We start from the raw sequence: 18369 nt of genomic DNA, 5'->3' as shown, positions 1-18369 counted from the left end.
GCTACCTGCATGGAGCCTGCTTCTCCCTCTGCCTGTAATAAATAATAAATAAATAAAATCTTAAAAAAAAAAAAGAGAGATGTATAAGTGAGGAACAAAGACAATAAACCAATCAGAGCTGTCTGAAAGGGAAAAGTTTCTCTATTTAATATTGTAGACTGAAGTTCCGCACTGATAAAAGGCCTATCATAGAGAAAAATCCCTTCTATTTCAAATTTTTTTTTGAGATGAGATGTGGGAGGAGGCATAATGGCATCTTTTATCATGTAGTGATTTTCAAATATTTAGAAAAAAAAGAATGAAATTTCACTTGCTGTTATGGAAAATGAGTAGGGACAAGGCTAGTAAGCAAATAGATGAAGAATAACACAGTATTTTACACAGCTTTAGTTTCTTAATCTCTGGACAGAAAAACTTTGTAAGGAGAAAAGCCATCTTTTCATTTTGGTTTTAGGTTCAGTAAGTAACTGCTTTTTAATTTTAAGCTGTCAGATAGTAGTATGGCTTAAACTAGGGATCCTCAAACTCAAGGGTTCCAAGAGTAAATAGTTTAGGCTTTGTGGGCTATATGGTCCCTGCTGTCAACTACTCAGCACTGCCACAGTTTCACAAAATCAGCCACAGACAATACCTAAATGAACAGGTGTGGCTATGAGCCAATCAAACTCTATTTGCAAAAACAGGCTGCTTGTCTGGGCCATAGTTTGATGACCCTTGGCTTAAACAAGTTCTAAAACATTTAAGTACTCATAAATAAAGGCTAATCTGGAATAATAGGAATTAGAATTTTTTGTTTGTTTGTTTGAGGTTAGTACAGGCCAAAATTTAATTAAGTTATTTTTTAAAAAAATGTTTTGCACTTTAAAGCAACTCCAAAGGAATTTCATACATAATAATTCATTTTCCACCTCACAATAATAGTTTCAAATAAGTAAATTTGATGGTGGTGTAGGGGAGAATCCACAAAGAGGTTAAAATATTTTTCTTTTTCATTGTGGATTTTTCAATGTACATGTCTGCAGTCTGTCATTTTGAGGATCTATATGTAAGTATGGATTTATATTCATACGATTTCAGCAAGCTAAGCACTGGTTAAAAAAAAAACACAACCAACATTCATGTAGTAGTCTAAAGATAAACATCTCAGTACTCACATAATTTAAAATGAAAAAAATCTGTCCTAGAAGGAAACAAAAGCACAAATAACCTTTGTGTTTTTAAAACTACAATCTTAATCAGTGTTTCCTACTTAAAAATGTATTTCTCAATTATGTGACTCTGAAGTGTTTATTTTTATTCTGAGTGCATGTAGATGTGTTTATTTTAGTCTTTTAGAGTATGGATAGGGGGAGCAAGGCAAGATTGTAACCTTCTATTTAGCCTCTTAATATAGCCTGATTAGGATTTACAAGTTATAATTAACAAAGCTCTAAAATGATCTAACAAATACAAGCTGAGTCTAAGAATTAACCTGCTGCTGGCTTCTTATGTATTAACATTCCATTTTCAAATAGGTTTGTGAAGCCATTTCTAAAAGGCAAAAAGGAATTTTATAACCTTAGTAATTTTTTGCTAAAATAAGATAATAGTTTTTATGAAACCTGGCCATAGTAATGCCTCTTAATATTTTTTACTAAGGCTCATTGTAAAAGTGAGTTTACTTTTAGGTAACAATTTTACAATTTTAGAGGTGGTGTTACTTCATCATCTTAAATCAGAGAAGAAAAGACACTAAAATTCAGAACAGTTTTTGAAAGTTTGTTTATAAGTGATAATTAGTAATTATGACAGCAAGTACTAGATAGGATCTTGATAACCTCAAAGCCTAGCACATGGTCACTGCTCATTTCAAATGCCATCTATCTATTCCATGAAAATTTTCTTTCAGTTGAATTCTTGATGTTATCTTCTATCTGATATCTAGCACTTATATCCTGCCTTGTACCTCTGAAATATTCTCATTCAACACGTATTGGGTATATGATTGCTGTGTAATAAGTTAATTATTTGCTAGAGTGATATGGATTGCATTTGCCTGTTGTGTACCAGTGTTAGAGAGAGTCATGGTCCCCATGGTCCCTGGGGTCGAGGAATTACTGTGATAGATCCATCAGACAGTAAACACAATGACAAAGTAGTGAGGTAAGTGTGATAAGAACTTCAGCAGACTCGGACACAAGAGAGAAGCAAAAACAGGAGCCCCTATCTGGGCCTGCATGGGTCAGAAAAGTGTCTTGGAGAAACCAAAGTCTTAAAGGATGGACTGGCCAGTGAAGGCTGAAGGCAGTCTGAGTGGAAGGAAGAGCAGAGCGACCAGGCCTGTTGTGCTGCAGTAAGTGGTGAAGTTCAGAAGATGGGAGTGACACAGGCCTGAGGAGGGAGTGACACAGACAGCAGATGAGGAAGGGGCCATGTTATGGAGGTTTCTCCCATCACATTTAGACTGTATGTGAAAGCCCTAAAAGATTTTAAGAAACACACTGTTTTGTAACTTGTTGAAGAAAACAGATGAGGGCAAGCTTAGAGGAAAAGAGGAATTTACTGCAATAATCTTAGGCAACAAATGTCATGAACCCAAGCTGGCAATGAGAAAAGGACAGAAGATATAGAAAAAAAAAATTATCAATGTTATTAAAAATACAAATTGTTAAAATTTGCAAATTGATTAGTTATGGGAGAGATATAGGACAAAGAAGAAGAATATAAACCCAGCGCCCAGCCTCTATTTATTTACTTATTTTTAATTTTCATCCAACATATATCTGTTAAGCATCTCCATGTGTCGGTGCAGCATCGAGCTAGATGGTGAAGAAGATACGGGGTAAGCAGCTCAGATTTATCCTCTACTCGTGAAACTCTGAGTGTAGCTCTACTGTCAGCTATGTTCTTGACATCACCCATCATTTTTGCTCAGTTCCATTTGTAGCAGAGGTTGAAAACCACAACCCACAATCATATTTTATTTGGCCCACCCAGAGGTTTCAAAAACATTTGGTTTTGAATATCCAGTTCACCACATTCCCTCTCTTGCCACGTTTTTTTTTTTTCTGTTTACTGCACCTCCCTGCGACCTGAAAGCATTTAAGTCTGTGATTCAAGCCTTAGTGTTAGTCTTTTAAACTACCTTAATTTTTACTTTTAAAATGTATTTTATCTTTATTTTTAAAGATCTTATTTATTGATTCTTGAGAGACACAGAGAGACAGAGACATAGGCAGAGGGAGAAGCAGACTCCCTCTAGGTAGCCTGATGCAGGACTTGATACTAGGATCCCGGGATCATGCCCTGAGCCAAAGAAAGGCAGATGTCCAACCGCTGAGCCACCCAGGTGCCCCAATTTTTATTTTTGAAAAATTCATGATAAAATATACACAAAATAAAATTTACCACTTGAACTATTCTAAAATATATAATTCAGTGGCATTTAGTATATTGACAATGCTGTGCAACCATCACCACTATCTAGTTCCCAACATTCTCACCATTCCCAAAGGAACACTTGCATCATTAAGCAATTACTACCTGTTCCCCATTCTACCCAGTCCCTGGCAATGACAAACTTCTTCCTATCTCTACGGATTTGCCTATTCCAGATATTTCAGACCACATTATAGGTGGCCTTTTGTGTCTGATTACTTTCACCTGGCATCATGTTTTGTAGGTTCATCTATATTGTAGTATCTGTCAGTACTTTATTCCTTTTCATTGCTGAATAATATTCTATTGTATGGATGGACCACATTTGTTGATCTATTCATTAGTTGATGGTCATTTGGGCTTTTCCACCTTATGACCATTGTGAATGGTGCTGCTTTAAAAATTCATGTACCGGGCAGCCCGGTGGCTCAGTGGTTTAGCACCACCTTCAGTCCAGGGCCTGATCCTGGAGACCTGGGATCAAGTCCCCATGTCAGGCTCCCTGCATGGAGCCTGCTTCTCCCTCTGCCTATGTCTCTGCCTGTCTCTTTTTCTCTGTGTCTCTCATGAATAAATAAATAAAATCTTTAAAAAAATAAATAAAAATTCATGTACATATTATTTATTTGAACAATTGTTTTGTTTTGTTTTGAGCATATACCCAGGAATGGAATTTCTGGATCATATTATAATTCTATGTTTAAGTTAATGACAAACTACAAAACTGTCTTCCACAATGACTAAATTATTATACATTCCCACTAGCAATATATGAGGGCCCATACTTTTGACTCTTCTCTCTGGTCTCCACACATAATCACATTTTATCTTTTAAGGATATTCAAACAAAAAAAATAAAATCTCCTGAGTCTAGACATTTACAACCTCTCCTATGGTTTGTCATGAACTCCTAATTGGACTCTCTACTTCCTTTCTCCCTTCTTCAATCTATACTACTCATATCTTACTTCTATTAAATCAATCTTCCTGATGCACATGTCAATGATCATGGCACGTACACTGTCTAAAGAGTCAGCCCAACTCATTTACCTAGCTTTCAAATTCTACCATCTGTTTGTCCTAACCAGTTGATGACATCTCAGGTTGAAATTCTCCATATTGCCTGTGTAAAGGTAACCCTTGTGAGTCTTAAGAGAATAAATTAGTCCAGATGTAGTTTAGAACAAAAAGAGATGACTACTGAAATGAAGCCATAAAAACCATCAACATCAAAATTTAGCTTATTCAGCAATAAAAATCTGTCCATTAGGTATTCACGACTATCTCAAACAGTCAACATTCAAAGCACATTTTCAGAAAATCTGGTCTAAAGCAATTATCTGTCTTATTGACATGGGAAAGCCTGTTACATTTCAACAGTCATCATCCAGAAAAAAATACATTCAAATTACCAAATAAAACTGTACATACATGATAACATGATGTGGCTGCGTGTAGTAGGTGCTATCATGTCCACCTCAAATTCACATCAATGCTGCATCATGCAGCTCATATTATAGCTCTGACTTGGTGGAACAGAGCCTAGTCATAGATAATGTTGATAATCAAGATCAAAATGAATGAAGCTAGCACAAGGGTTTTTAGAGTAAACAGGAAAATGGCTGGATAAATAGTGTGAGCAAGGCCTTAGAAGCAAAAAATACAAAAAGGAGAACTTTTAAATTATCAAAATTCTAATTGGAACATGCAGCATAAGTGACATAATGAGACCCAACAATCTTATGTTAACAATCCTAATATTTAAAGAGCCAGGAAAATATAAACACTACAAAAGCAGAGACAGAATAGCAATAGGGAAAGATAGTGATAAACAGTTACACTAACAGTGCACAATCATATACAGAGAGATACTACTTCCAAAAAAGGGACTAAACTACATCACTTCTTTATAGCCTTGACACAGAAGTTGTTCAACAACATCTATTAGGAATTCACTTAGTACAAAGCACTTGGAAGTTACAAGGAGAAAACAAGATCACAAAAGCACTACATCTGAGAGCTTAAAAAAAAACCCACAACCCAGTCTACATATAAATGAAACACAATGATGTAAGGCTAAGTGAAGAAAAACCTGAGCTTTACAACTCTAAACACTCCAGTGAAAATGGCAACTCTATGAGAACAACCTTATTTGATTATGAAATAATCAACAGGAACAGAGACTCCAACAAGGACTGGAGAAACCTTTAAACCACTTTAGACACTGTGTGGCCTGTTGACCTAAAAATACTGTATTATCATAATTATCAACTAACATTGGTTTGGGTCATCATCTTGACTCAGTTAAGAATGCTAACTATATTCAAGCTACTCAAGGAAATTTATATGTGTAGTGATTACAATGTGGTATAGTTCTATGTTAGCTTGTTTACTGACTCAGCAACAAACTAAGTCATCAACATGCTGGTTGGGCACTCCAGTACTCTAATTAGTTTGGTTCAGGTAATAACTATATAACAGTACACTGGAAGGAACAAAAGAATCATACCTGATTAAAGATAGTTCCATCTACAGTTTCTGGATCTGCTGAAGTTAAAAACTATCATTGGATAAACTTCTAGTTAGAAAATTAAAAAATATCATATACCTGTGAACTAGAAAGTCCTCAAGGCAGTACATTAATGGCAGGGACTTAAGTTATCTGCTACTTCTACCTCATTTAGGCCAAAATGTTAATATTCAGGTTGATCAATAAATGTGCTGATTCAATTGGTTGATTTGTAACTAATAGAGAAGGGTTACCTTTGATTGGGAACTTTACTATTTTACCAAAATACCTACAAAATGTATTTCACAGTAAGAAAAAACTGTAGAATAGATACTTAAAGGCTTTTTTAAAAATATATTTTTTTAATTTATTCATGAGAGACACACAGAGAGAGGCAGAAACCTAGGCAGAGTCAGAGAAAAGCTGGCTTCCTGTGAAGAGCCTAATGTGGGACTTGATCCCAGGACACAGGATCATGCCCTAAGCCAAAGGCAGATGCTCAACCACTGAGCCACCCAGGCATCCTGACTTTTTTATTTTTTTTAAGAAAATCACAGCAATGGGGATCCCTGGGTGGCGCAGCGGTTTGGCACCTGCCTTTGGCCCAGGCCGCGATCCTGGAGTCCCTGGATCGAATCCCATGTCGGGCTCCCGGTGCATAGAGTCTGCTTCTCCCTCTGCCTGTGTCTCTGCCTCTCTCTCTCTCTCTCTCTGTGACTATCATAAATAAAAAAAAATAAAAAAAATAAAAAAAAAAGAAAATCACAGCAATGAGTTAAGTCTCTTAAAGAAAAAAAAAACTCTTGGGGTGCTGGGTAGCTCAGTTGATTAAGCGTCTTTCAACTCAGGTCATGATCTCAGGGTCCCGGGATTAAGTGCCATGTCAGGAGCCTGCTTCTCCCTCTTCCTCTGCCCCTCCCTCCTTATGTGTTCTCTCTCTTCTGAAAAATAACATCTTAAAAAAAGAAAAATCCAGGATCCCTGGGTGGCTCAGCGGTTTAGCGCCTGCCTTTGGCCCAGGTTGCGATCCTGGAGACCCGGGATCGGGTCCCACGTAGGGCCCCCGGTGCATGGAGCCTGCCTCTCTCTCTCTCTCTCTGTGTGACTATCATAAATAAATTTAAAAAAATAAAATTAAAAAAAAAGAAAAAAATTCTCCAGAGGTTTTGAAACAGATTTTGAGCACATTCCTGGCCTTGATATATTTATTTCAAATTAAGTGAATTTGGGAAATAGAAAATAATTTTTTAGTGGATGCTAAATAGAAAGTTCTATTAAAGGAATATTTTAATCCAATGTGTTGTTTTTCTATATTGAGATGATTAAACTATTTGATGAAGTTTAACCTTTATTTTTAGAATCCCAAAACATATTCCATATTTACAAATAATTTGCTCAGTCACATATTAATGATTGACTACAGTGCATTAAGCCCTATTCAACACACTAAGGATATAAACCAGTTTAGTAGCCAGAGGTCATGAAAGAATTTCACCTTTCATTCTAAGTGAGTCAAGAAGAGGGGATGGTAAACAGTATGGAGGAAGACAAAAGTGGAAAAATGTAATACTTGCTTAAAGAAAATTTAAAAGAAAATCATAGTAATTAGATGGCTAGAGCTTCTTAAGTAAGAATTCATTAGAGGCTTTTTGAAAAGTAGTAACTCAGGAGAAAAATAATGGTGGTTTGGTAGTTGTGGAAATGGTAAGACATAGTTCTATTTTGGATATATTTCAAAGGTAGACCTTAAGAGGATTAGATGATACACTGATTTCTGATGTAAGCAACTGGAGGAGGGGCGGGGATAAGAAATCTGGCTTTGGAGATGCTAAGTTTGAAATACCTATTAGATGTCAAAGTGGAGATTTTTTTTTTTTTAAGATTTTATTTATTTATGAGGGACACAGAGAGAGAGAAGAGAGAGAGGCAGAGAAGAGACACAGGCAGAGGGAGAAGCAGGCTCCATACAGGGAGCCCGATGTGGGATTCAATCCCTGGGCTCCAGAATCACACTCTGGGCTGAAGGCGGCGCTAAACTGCTGAGCTACCTGGGCTGCCCCCAAAGTGGAGATTTTAAAGCTATGAAAGAGATCAAGCCATCTAGGGAATTAATATAGAGAACTTCCTCAAGTACTGAGGCCTGAAGCCATCAACATTTAGAGGTTTTTCAAGGAAGGAGAAACTGACAAAGGAGAATGATCTGGCTGTCAGTAAACAGAACCAAGAAACCCAGAGAAGAAGGGACAGATTGGAATGTCCAATGCCAATGCCAAGGAAGGTGATTTGACCATTGGACCTAGCATTATGGCATTCACCAGTGACCCTGTCAAGAACAATTCTGGCGGGCATTCATGAAGAAATGATTCCAATTTGGTTAACATCAAATTTTTGGTAATTGATGATTTTGGAGAGTCATCCTTTAACTTTTCCAAAAACATGTTCAACTTTTGGAAAGAAAATTGTTAAGAAGATACCAAATAAAACTGGAAACACACAAAAGTAGTATCTAAACCCAAGGAAGTACTAATAAAATGGCCTTGGTCATTAGTTGGGAACTATTACAAAGCTCCAACATTATTCCCTCACTATAAGAGACAAAATAACTAAGCTGAATAGAACCTAAATGCTATCTCATAATTTCATATGTTCCAGAAGTTTCTCCCTCACAGTGCTAAGATATATTTTCCCTCAGAGAATACAAAGCATATTTTCTTGTGCTTATTGGCAGTCACTTCTATCAAACACTAGCAGCTTTTCATAAAATTGGTGTTTAAATCAAGAATCAGTTAATATGTTATAAAGAAAAGATGTCTGAACTTTCTTTGACAGACATTTCAATTTTTGAAAAGAATATGTTTTAAAACTACTATGTGCACAGAAGGTACTTGAATAGCTTACCAAAAAGCCTGGGATGCTGTCTCATTCAACCTTTGGGACTGAACAACCTTTCTATCCACCAAACTCAGTCATACAGATGACTGAATTCTTGAAAATAGGACTTAGAAATTGTTAAGGACACCAGTAATTATAATTCCGGAAATGGTCTCATAAGTCCCATGCCATAACATGAAACACTTTAAATTATTTTTATTTATTCAATTTTATTTTTTCAGAGAGAGGGTGTATGGTGGGGGAGAGGGGCAGACAGGAAGAGAGAGAATCTTAAGCAGGCATCATGCTCAGTGTGAGAGCAACGTAGGGCTCAATCCCACAACCTGGAGATCATGACCTGAGCTAAAATCAAAAATTGGATGCTTTTCTGATTGAGTCACCCAGGCAACCCTGAAATGCTTTTTTTAAAAAAGTAAATCTCTGTTTTTGGCTTGCAATAAAATATTCATTTGTCTCCTTTTGATAAAAAAATACCCAAAATTCAAGTAACTGAGCTTTCCAGATAGCCTGGTTGTTTATTTTACTATACTAAAACTCACTTATTGTAGAATAAAAACAATAACATATTTAAAAGATGCTGCAGTTTGTTTGAGTCAAAGCTGACTTAATACTCTTCAAGTGTTCATGCAAGCCTATGCTGGGAAATCCAACGTTGACACTCTTAACCTTTCAAAGCATTCAAATTCTAACATACCTTCCAATTTCACACAAAAGTAAACCCAAGCCATAAAATAAAAGCTTTACGTAAAGCATATACAATATATACTGTCAACAAATGTTGTGTTGACACTTTTTTTTTATAAATTTATTTTTTATTGGTGTTCAATTTGCCAACATATAGAATAACACCCAGTGCTCATTCCATCAAGTGCCCCCTTCAGTGCCCATCACCCAGTCACCCCCACCCCCCGCCCACCTCCCCTTCCACCACCCCTAGTTCGTTTCCCAGAGTTAGGAGTCTCTCATGTTCTGTCCCTTTCTGATATTTCCCACTCATTTTTCTCCTTTCCCCTTTATTCCCTTTCACTATTTTGGAAAAGCAAGTTTTAATTTACTACTGCCTAAGAAACTGTTTTCCAGTTACTAATTCTTTTCACCTGGGACTGTCACCATTGGTGCAAGTATCTGAATGAAATGATGATGTAACACAGCACTTCAAAAGCCTGGTATTTTAAGTAACTCCTTTTATCTGGTACAATTTTAATATCTGTCACCAAAACAAGAAACACAAAAAAATCCTCTAAATTGACCAGGCACATATGTTGACTGGCATCTAAAGGTGTTGAAGACAGTGTAATTAGATATAAAAAAGATATAATAAAAGGTCACAGAAAAGGGATGTGCCCTCAAATATTGAGGGAGTTTACGAGTTGGAAAGTATCCTTCTTCCCGTGTGGCCAGGAAGAAGACAAGAGGCCAGAAGAAGCTTCTCAGGGGCATCAGCACTTGACCTGAGTCCTTCGGAGACTTACGCTTTGGACCATAGAGAAAAACTTAAAGCACAAAAAGATCAGGTGATTTGCTAAAGGTCACCAAACTACTCCCTGCACAGTCAAGTCTGGAACGATGGCTTCTCCATGCCCAAAGCAAGGAGGCTTCAGATCAGGCCCTACACTTGGGATAGAAGCAGCAGTTCTGGCAGCACTTTTCATACAGTTTTTCTCCTAATAAGTGACCTTTGTCTATTTTTCCATTTTTCTGGCTAAAATAGGTCACAACAAAAAGGACACTGAAGGGCAGCCTGGATGGCTCAGTGGTTTAGGGCTGCCTTCAGCCCATGCTGTGATCCTGGAGACCCTGGATTGAGTCCCGCATCGGGCTCCCTGCATGGGCCTGCTTCTCCCTCTGCTTGTGTCTGTGCCTCTCTCTTTCTCTGTGTCCCTCATGAATAAATAAATAAAATCTTTAAAAAAAAAAAAAAAAGGACACTAAGAACAGGAAAAATTCAGTTTTTGTTTAAATAACTTACAGGATATTCTTTATCTCTAAACAGAAAATATATGAAATCTTTTTAAAGAATGTCAGTATCCTGGTTTACGAGCAGTATCTGACCCATGATAGGTATTGTAACTACTTGCTGACAGAATGTACTACAAAGAAGTTCCATTATCATATCATATCATATCATTATCATATTTTTTTTGTTCTCTACTTATTTTGTATCTGTATGCCATGTTTTCCAGTGAGCACTCTACAATGCACATCAAGATAGGATCCATGCCTTATTTCTAATCCTGTTTCTAGAACCGTGGCTAGTATAGAGGACTCAGATGTTTGCAGAATAAACTGCTAAACAAAACATCCTTAGTTTCTTCTCCACCCACAAAAAAAGTAAAATGGAGAAATCACTTCATTTAGCTGGATCATTCAGAAACCAGAACCAAACTCCAAAGCCACTCTGTGTTGGTATGAATACTTTTTAGCTGGAGTAGGGCAGGGGTGGCTTCTGATTGATGATCCTCATGGTTTCAACAACAACCCAGGGGAGCAGTGTGCAAAGAACAGAATGAACTCTCTTGAGGGGAGGCAGACCTGTTTGATAATTTGCTCCCATTCTCTACCTCACTTTATGATTTTGGTCTCACTTTACACCCATGCCACTGTATTTCTAAAATTATTTTCCCTCACTGCTCTTAAATAAAAATAAAAATGAGGGGAGAAGAATCCCAGAAAGATGAATATTTGACTTCACACAATTTAGTTCATAGTGGCAGGGCTTTTTTTCAAAGGATCAAAGCATTCCAAAAAGTGAGAAAAAGCTAAAAGCTATTAGAAATAAACTAAGCCAACTGTCTCTCTTGCCCAAGTTAATAGACTCTAACTCACCCCCTCAAAGACTTGGGCTGCAGGCACATGTACACAAGCATGCACTAGGATGCCCAGCATGGTTTTGAAATTCTAACCCCTGACACAAGGGCAAATCTTTTAATTTTGTTCCTTACAAAATACAAAGCTTGGCATATACTCAACAACATTTGTTGAACTGAAACCCAAACTAAAGAAACACAAGAAGCATTAAAATACTTTCCAAACAGATCCTAGGCATGGGGAACCATCTTACCAAAATTATATTAAAAATTCTTTTATCATTCTCAAAAAAATTCTTTCCCTCATGTTCAAGTTATCAAGAGAGTAATCAAAATGATCATAAATTAATGCTAAATAACAAATGTTTTAATTTCTATTTCTCCTCTAAGTCTCTAAAAATGTTAGTAATAAATGAAATACTTTTACAAATAACCACTGGTGCACGTTAAAGTGTGAAACCCACATATTTATAACTAGACAAAATAAAAATTGACAGCTCAACTAAAACCAAACCACATTTTAAGTCATTTTTCACATAGCTAAAATGACATCATTGCCTTAACAAAGCAAAAAGCACGCATTGCATCTGTGTTGGTAGAGCTGAGCAAACACACATGTGGCCTGATTTATTTCCAGACTGAAAATTTTAATGCACTGCTCTGAGGTGGTTTCCCTGACCATTCAGCACAGTGCTAAAGCAATATGCCCTGTCATAGAAGCCTTGCTGGAAAGAGATTAGTGAGAAAATGCTCTACTGTTTCTATCATTCCCAATAAAATTATATTGGAATTAAATTCCAAAGGTTTCTGAATCTTGGGGTTCAGAGAAGATCTGAGAATAAATCTTTAAAGCAGAACATGATTAAATTCTAATGGAAGTGTCATTCTCCTGATTCTTCTCCACTCACCTCACCTATAGTTACATGAAGTGTTAGCATTCCACAAAAGCAGAGTTGAAGTAACTACACTTGAGCTGCCAAGACTCTATCCTTTTTATATCAGGAAGCTAAGTAGACTTAACCTTTGGAAACAGAAGAAAACAAAAGGGTGGTGATGGTAGTGGGGGAGGAGAAGGGACAAGACTTTTCTTTCAGAACCAGACCTTTTTTTTTAAGATTTTATTTTTATTTATTCATGAGAGACACACAGAGAGAAGAGAGGCAGAGACATAGGCAGAGGGAGAAGCCAGCTCCCTGCAGGGAGCCCGATATGGGACTCGATCCCAGGACACTGGTGCCTCCAGAACCAGACCTTAATGTGTTCCAAAATTTCAGAACAAAATAAGACCCCCTGCTTTCCTTGAGGGCAAGGGTTTCTGACTGTCTTGCTCACTGCTGTGTTACCAGGAGTACCTGCCACAGGAAATACTCAAGAAAATATCTGCTAAATGCCTTATGATGATGAATGTTTATCTTGCTATGACTGTTACAGTCATGGGTCTTTTTCTGAAGGTGGCGGATTTCATCAGGGTTAGTGACATGGGAAGAGACAAGTCTCCGAAGAGGGTGAGAGTGCCCAGCTCTGCCTTCTCACTCTTTCTTTGATCTGGTGCCTCCTGAAAGAGCTCCTTGGGGTTGGCACTGAGATGACTAGAAGAAAAGGAGCAAAGAAAAAAAGGAGCAAAAGAAATGTACAAATGATATTTTCTAATGATATGTTATTGTCTTTATTCCCCATATGGCTCCTCAGTTCTCTGAGTATCTTCTCTGGGATGTTAACAGGTGCTCAGCCCTGACTATCCTCCCTAGTCACACCCTGTCTAACTGCCCTATTTTATCTTCTCATACTACATACATTTTTTTTGTTTCTTTTTTCCTTTTTCATTATTTATTTTCTTTAGTAACCTTGACACCCAACATGGGGCTTGAACTCATGACGAGATCGAAAGTCACACGCTTTACCGACTAAGCCAGCCAGGCACCCGTAGGTACGACTTCTAATACTCACATTTGTTGGTGTGTTCTGCTATCCACATCCCCTCACCACACTGTAAACTTCATGTGAGCCAGGGACCTTACAGCTATCTACCAAAATGCTAGATAATATCTGATATATAGTTGTCAATATATTTGTGGAATAAACTAACAATTGCTAGGCAATGTTCTAAGCAATGAGACCAACAAAATGCCTTCCCTTCTACAGTTTATGTTCCATAATGACATAACATATATCAGGAAAAAGAAACCTGAGGCAAACACTAGATTGAAGGGCTTTCTCCACTTTCCTATTTATCTATAAACACAGTGAAAATTGATGAAAAACCTTTCTTTCCCCCAGCTAAACATCTGATGGGAGTAATGTTTCTCATTTACACTGATACACTGAGAAATGTAGTCTTGTGTCTTCCTTAGGCAATCCCATTTTGTTTTCCCTGGCTGTAATGCTGGCACTACATATAGGATGATCCCTATACTGACACTTGGGCCAGAATCTTCAATTGTCACTGTAGTGATATCAGTGATACCTGGGAAGAGATCCTCCACGGTATTCAGAAGACACAGAATAAGGCTGAATTGAGAACTCTAGCCTTCCCTTCTTGCTTGGATATTCTCCCTCCACCACCAGTGTAGGACAATCTGGGTTTTATTCATTCAGCTTGCAAGTTTCTGGGTACCCTCATTAATTTTGTAAAATTCTTGGCCATAATCTTCAAATATTTTTTCTGACTCATTTTTCTCTGTTTCTTGAACCCAATTTACATGTATGTTAGACCACTGGATATTGTTCCACAGTTCCTGGATGCTTCACATTTTTCTCCATTGTGTTTTACTTTGTAAAATTCCTATTAATCAATCTTTATGTTTACTTCTTTCCTTAGCTGTATCAAGTCTGCACATAAGCCTATTGAAAAAAATTCTTCATCTTTGATATCACAGGTTTACCTCTAAGATTTCCAATGACTCCTTTTTAGTTTCTATCTCTCTGCTAAAATTTCCCATCTGTTCATGAATGCTGTTCATCTTTTCCACTATATCCTCCTTTACACATTTAAAAAATATTTTTTGTACATTTTTTTAAGTTGGAGTTTGATTCGCCAACATACAGCATAACACCCAGTGCTCATCCCGACAAGTGCCCCCCTCAGTGCCTGTCACTCAGTACCCCATCCCCCATCCACCTCCCCTTCCACTACCCCTTGTACATTTCCCAGAGTTAGGAGTCTTCCATGTTCTGTCTCCCTCTCTGATATTTCCCACTCACTTTCTCTCCTTTCCCCTTTAATCCTTTTCACTATTTTTTATATTCTCCAAAGGAATGAAACCATATAATGTTTGTCCTTCTCTGACTTACTTCACTCAGCATAATACCCTCCAGTTTCATCCACGTTGAAGCAAATGGTAGGTATTTGTCATTCCTAATGGCTGAGTAATATTTCGTATACACACACACACACACACACCTCAAATCTTCTTTATCCATTCATCTTTCGATGGACACTACATCTGTATCTTTGGGGTAAATCCCCAGGAGTGCAATTGCTGGGTGGTAGAGGAGCTCTGTTTTTATGAGGAACCTCTACACAGTTTTCCAGAGTGGCTGCACCAGTTCACATTCCCACCAACCGTGCAAGAGGGTTCCCCTTTCTCTACATCCTCTCCAACATTTGTTGTTTCCTGTCTTGTTAATTTTCACCATTCTCATTGGTGTGAGGTGGTTTCTCATTGTGGTTTTGATTTGTATTTCCCTGATGGCAAGTGATGTGGAGCATTTTCTCATGTGCTTATTGACTATGTGTATGTCTTCTTTGGTGAAATTTCTGTTCATGTCTTTTGCCCATTTCATGATTGGATTGTTTGTTTCCTTGCTGTTGAGTTTAATAAGTTCTTTACAGATCTTGGAAACTAGCCCTTTATCTGATACATCATTTGCAAATATCTTCTCCCATTCTGTAGGTTGTCTTTTAGTTTTGTTGACTCTTTTCTGTGCATAAGTTTTTTTTATCTTGATTAAGTCCCAATAGTTCATTTTTGCTTTTGTTTTCCTTGCCTTCATAGATGTATCTTGCAAGACGTTCCTGTGGCCAAGCTCAAAAAGGGTGTTGCCTGTGTTCTCCTCTAGGATTTTGATGGATTCTTGTCTCACAGTTAGATCTTAAATCCATTTTGAGTTTATCTTTGTGTATGGTGTAAGAGAGTGGTCTAGTTTCATTCTTCTGCATGTGGCTGTCCAATTTTCCCAGCACCATTTATTGAAAAGACTGTCCTTTTTCCAGTGCATAGTCTTTCCTGCTTTGTCGACTATTAGTTGACCATAGAGTTGAGGGCCCATTTCTGGGTTCTCTATTCTGTTCCATTGACCTATGTGTCTGTTTTTGTGCCAGTACCACACTGTCTTGATGATCACAGCTTTGTAGTACAACCTGAAATCCTGGCATTGTGATGCCCCTGGCTGTTTTTTTTTTTAAATAATAAATTTATTTTTTATTGGTGTTCAATTTGCCAACACACAGAATAACACCCCGTGCTCATCCTGTCAAGTGCCCACCTCACTGCCCGCCACCCAGTCACCCCCACCCCATTCCCTCCTCCCCTTCCACCACCCCTAGTTCATTTCCCAGAGTTAGGAGTCTTCCACGTTCTGTCTCCCTTTCTGATATTTCCTACCCATTTCTTCTCCCTTCCCCTCTATTCCCTTTCACTATTATTTATATTCCCCAAATGAATGAGACCATATAATGTTTGTACTTCTCCGATTGACTTATTTCACTCAGAATAATACCCTCCAGTTCCATCCACGTCGAAGCAAATGGTGGGTATTTGTCACTTCTAATGGCTGAGTAATATTCCATTGTATACATAGACCACATCTTCTTTATCCAAACATCTTTTGATGGACACTGAGGCTCCTTCCACAGTTTGGCTATTGTGGACATTGCTGCTAGAAACATCGGGGTGCAGGTGTCCTGGTGTTTCATTGCATCTGTATCTTTGGGGTAAATCCCCAGCAGTGCAATTGCTGGGTCGTAGGGCAGAACTATTTTTTAACTCTTTGAGGAACCTCCACACAGTTTTCCAGAGTGGCTGCACCAGTTCACATTCCCACCAACCGTGCAAGAGGGTTCCCTTTTCTCCACATCCTCTCCAACATTTGTGGTTTCCTGTCTTGTTAATGTTCCCCATTCTCACTGGTATGAGGTGGTATCTCATTGTGGTTTTGATTTGTATTTCCCTGATGGCAAGTGATGTGGAGCATTTTCTCATGTGCTTTTTGGCCATGTCTATGTCTTCCTCTGTGAGATTTCTGTTCATGTCTTTTGCCCATTTCATGATTAGATTGTTTGTTTCTTTGCTGTTGACTTTAATAAGTTCTTTATAGATCTTGGAAACTAGCCCTTTATCTGATACGTCATTTGCAAATATCTTCTCCCATTCTGTAGGTTGTCTTTTAGTTTTGTTGACTGTATCCTTTGCTGTGCAAAAGCTTCTTATCTTGATGAAGTCCCAATAGTTCATTTTTGCTTTTGTTTCTTTTGTCTTCGTGGATGTATCTTGCAAGAAGTTACTGTGGCCAAGTTCCAAAAGGGTGTTGTCTGTGTTCTCCTCTAGGATTTTGATGGAATCTTGTCTCACATTTAGATCTTTCATCCATTATGAGTTTATCTTTGTGTATGGTGCAAGAGAGTGGTCTAGTTTCATTCTTCTGCATGTGGATGTCCAATTTTCCCAGCACCATTTATTGAAGAGACTGTCTTTTTTCCAGTAGATAGTCTTTCCTCCTTTGTTGAATATTAGTTGACCATAAAGTTGAGGGCCCACTTCTGGGTTCTCTATTCTGTTCCATTGATCTATGTGTCTGGTTTTGTGCCAGTACCACACTGTCTTGATGACCACAGCTTTGTAGTACAACCTGAAATCTGGCATTGTGATGCCCCCAGCTATGGTTTTCTTTTTTAAAATTCCCCTGGCTATTTGGGGTCTTTTCCGATTCCACACAAATCTTAAAATAATTTGTTCTAACTCTCTGAAGAAAGTCCATGGTATTTTGATAGGGATTGCATTAAATGTGTAAATTGCTGTGAGTAGAACAGAAATTTTCACAATATTATTTCTTCTAATCCATGAGCATGGAATATTTTTCCATCTCTTTGTGTCTTCCTCAATTTCTTTCAGAAGTGTTCTGTAGTTTTTAGGGTATAGATCCTTTACCTCTTTAGTTAGGTTCATTCCTAGGTATCTTATCGTTTGGGTGCAATTGTAAGTGGGACTGACTCCTTAATTTCTCTTTCTTCAGTTTCATTGTTAGTGTATAGAAATGCCACTGATTCTGGGCATTGATTTTGTATCCTGTTACATTGCCGAATTGCAGTATGAGTTCTAGCAATCTTGGGGTGGAGTCTTTTGGGTTTTCCATGTATAGTATCATGTCATCTGCAAAGAGGGAGAGCCTGACTTCTTCTTTGCCAGTTTGAATGCCTTTTATTTCTTTTGTTGTCTGATTGTTGAGGCTAGGACTTCTAGTACTATGTCGAATAGCAGTGGTGAAAGTGGACATCCCTGTTGTGTTCCTGATCTTAGGGGAAAGGGTCTCAGTGTTTCCCCATCGAGAATGATATTTTCTGTGGGCTTTTTGTAGATGGCTTTTAAGATGCTGAGGAATGTCCCCCTCTATCCCTACACTCTGAAGAGTTTTGATCAGGAATGGATGCTGTATTTTTTGTCAAATGCTTTCTCTGCATCTATTGAGAGGATCATATGGTTCTTGGTTTTTTCTCTTGTTGATAATGATCTATCATGTTGATTGCTT

At 37.8% G+C, this 18369-nt stretch overlaps 1 protein-coding gene across 5 annotated transcripts in view; it reads right to left on the bottom strand.

Moving 5' to 3' along the window:
• The window catches only part of ARHGAP20 (Rho GTPase activating protein 20), a 140337-nt gene that overhangs the window by 63000 nt on the left and 58968 nt on the right, over window positions 1-18369 (bottom strand). Inside the window, exon 1 of one of the 5 annotated variants that reach the window (XM_025465594.3) lies at window positions 4849-5062. The exons of the other annotated variants lie outside the window; for them this stretch is intronic. Coding sequence (XP_025321379.1) covers window positions 4849-4850 — 2 coding nt within the window. The 5' untranslated portion in view covers window positions 4851-5062. Of the gene's footprint in view, window positions 1-4848; window positions 5063-18369 lie in introns of those variants that run through there. 5 annotated transcript variants of the gene reach the window in all.

The sequence above is a fragment of the Canis lupus genome, chromosome 5, assembly GCF_003254725.2.
Source record: "Canis lupus dingo isolate Sandy chromosome 5, ASM325472v2, whole genome shotgun sequence".
Lineage (NCBI taxonomy): Eukaryota > Metazoa > Chordata > Mammalia > Carnivora > Canidae > Canis > Canis lupus.
The sequence above is the reverse complement of the archived record's forward strand: the minus strand, read 5'-3'. Positions and strand labels throughout refer to the sequence as shown.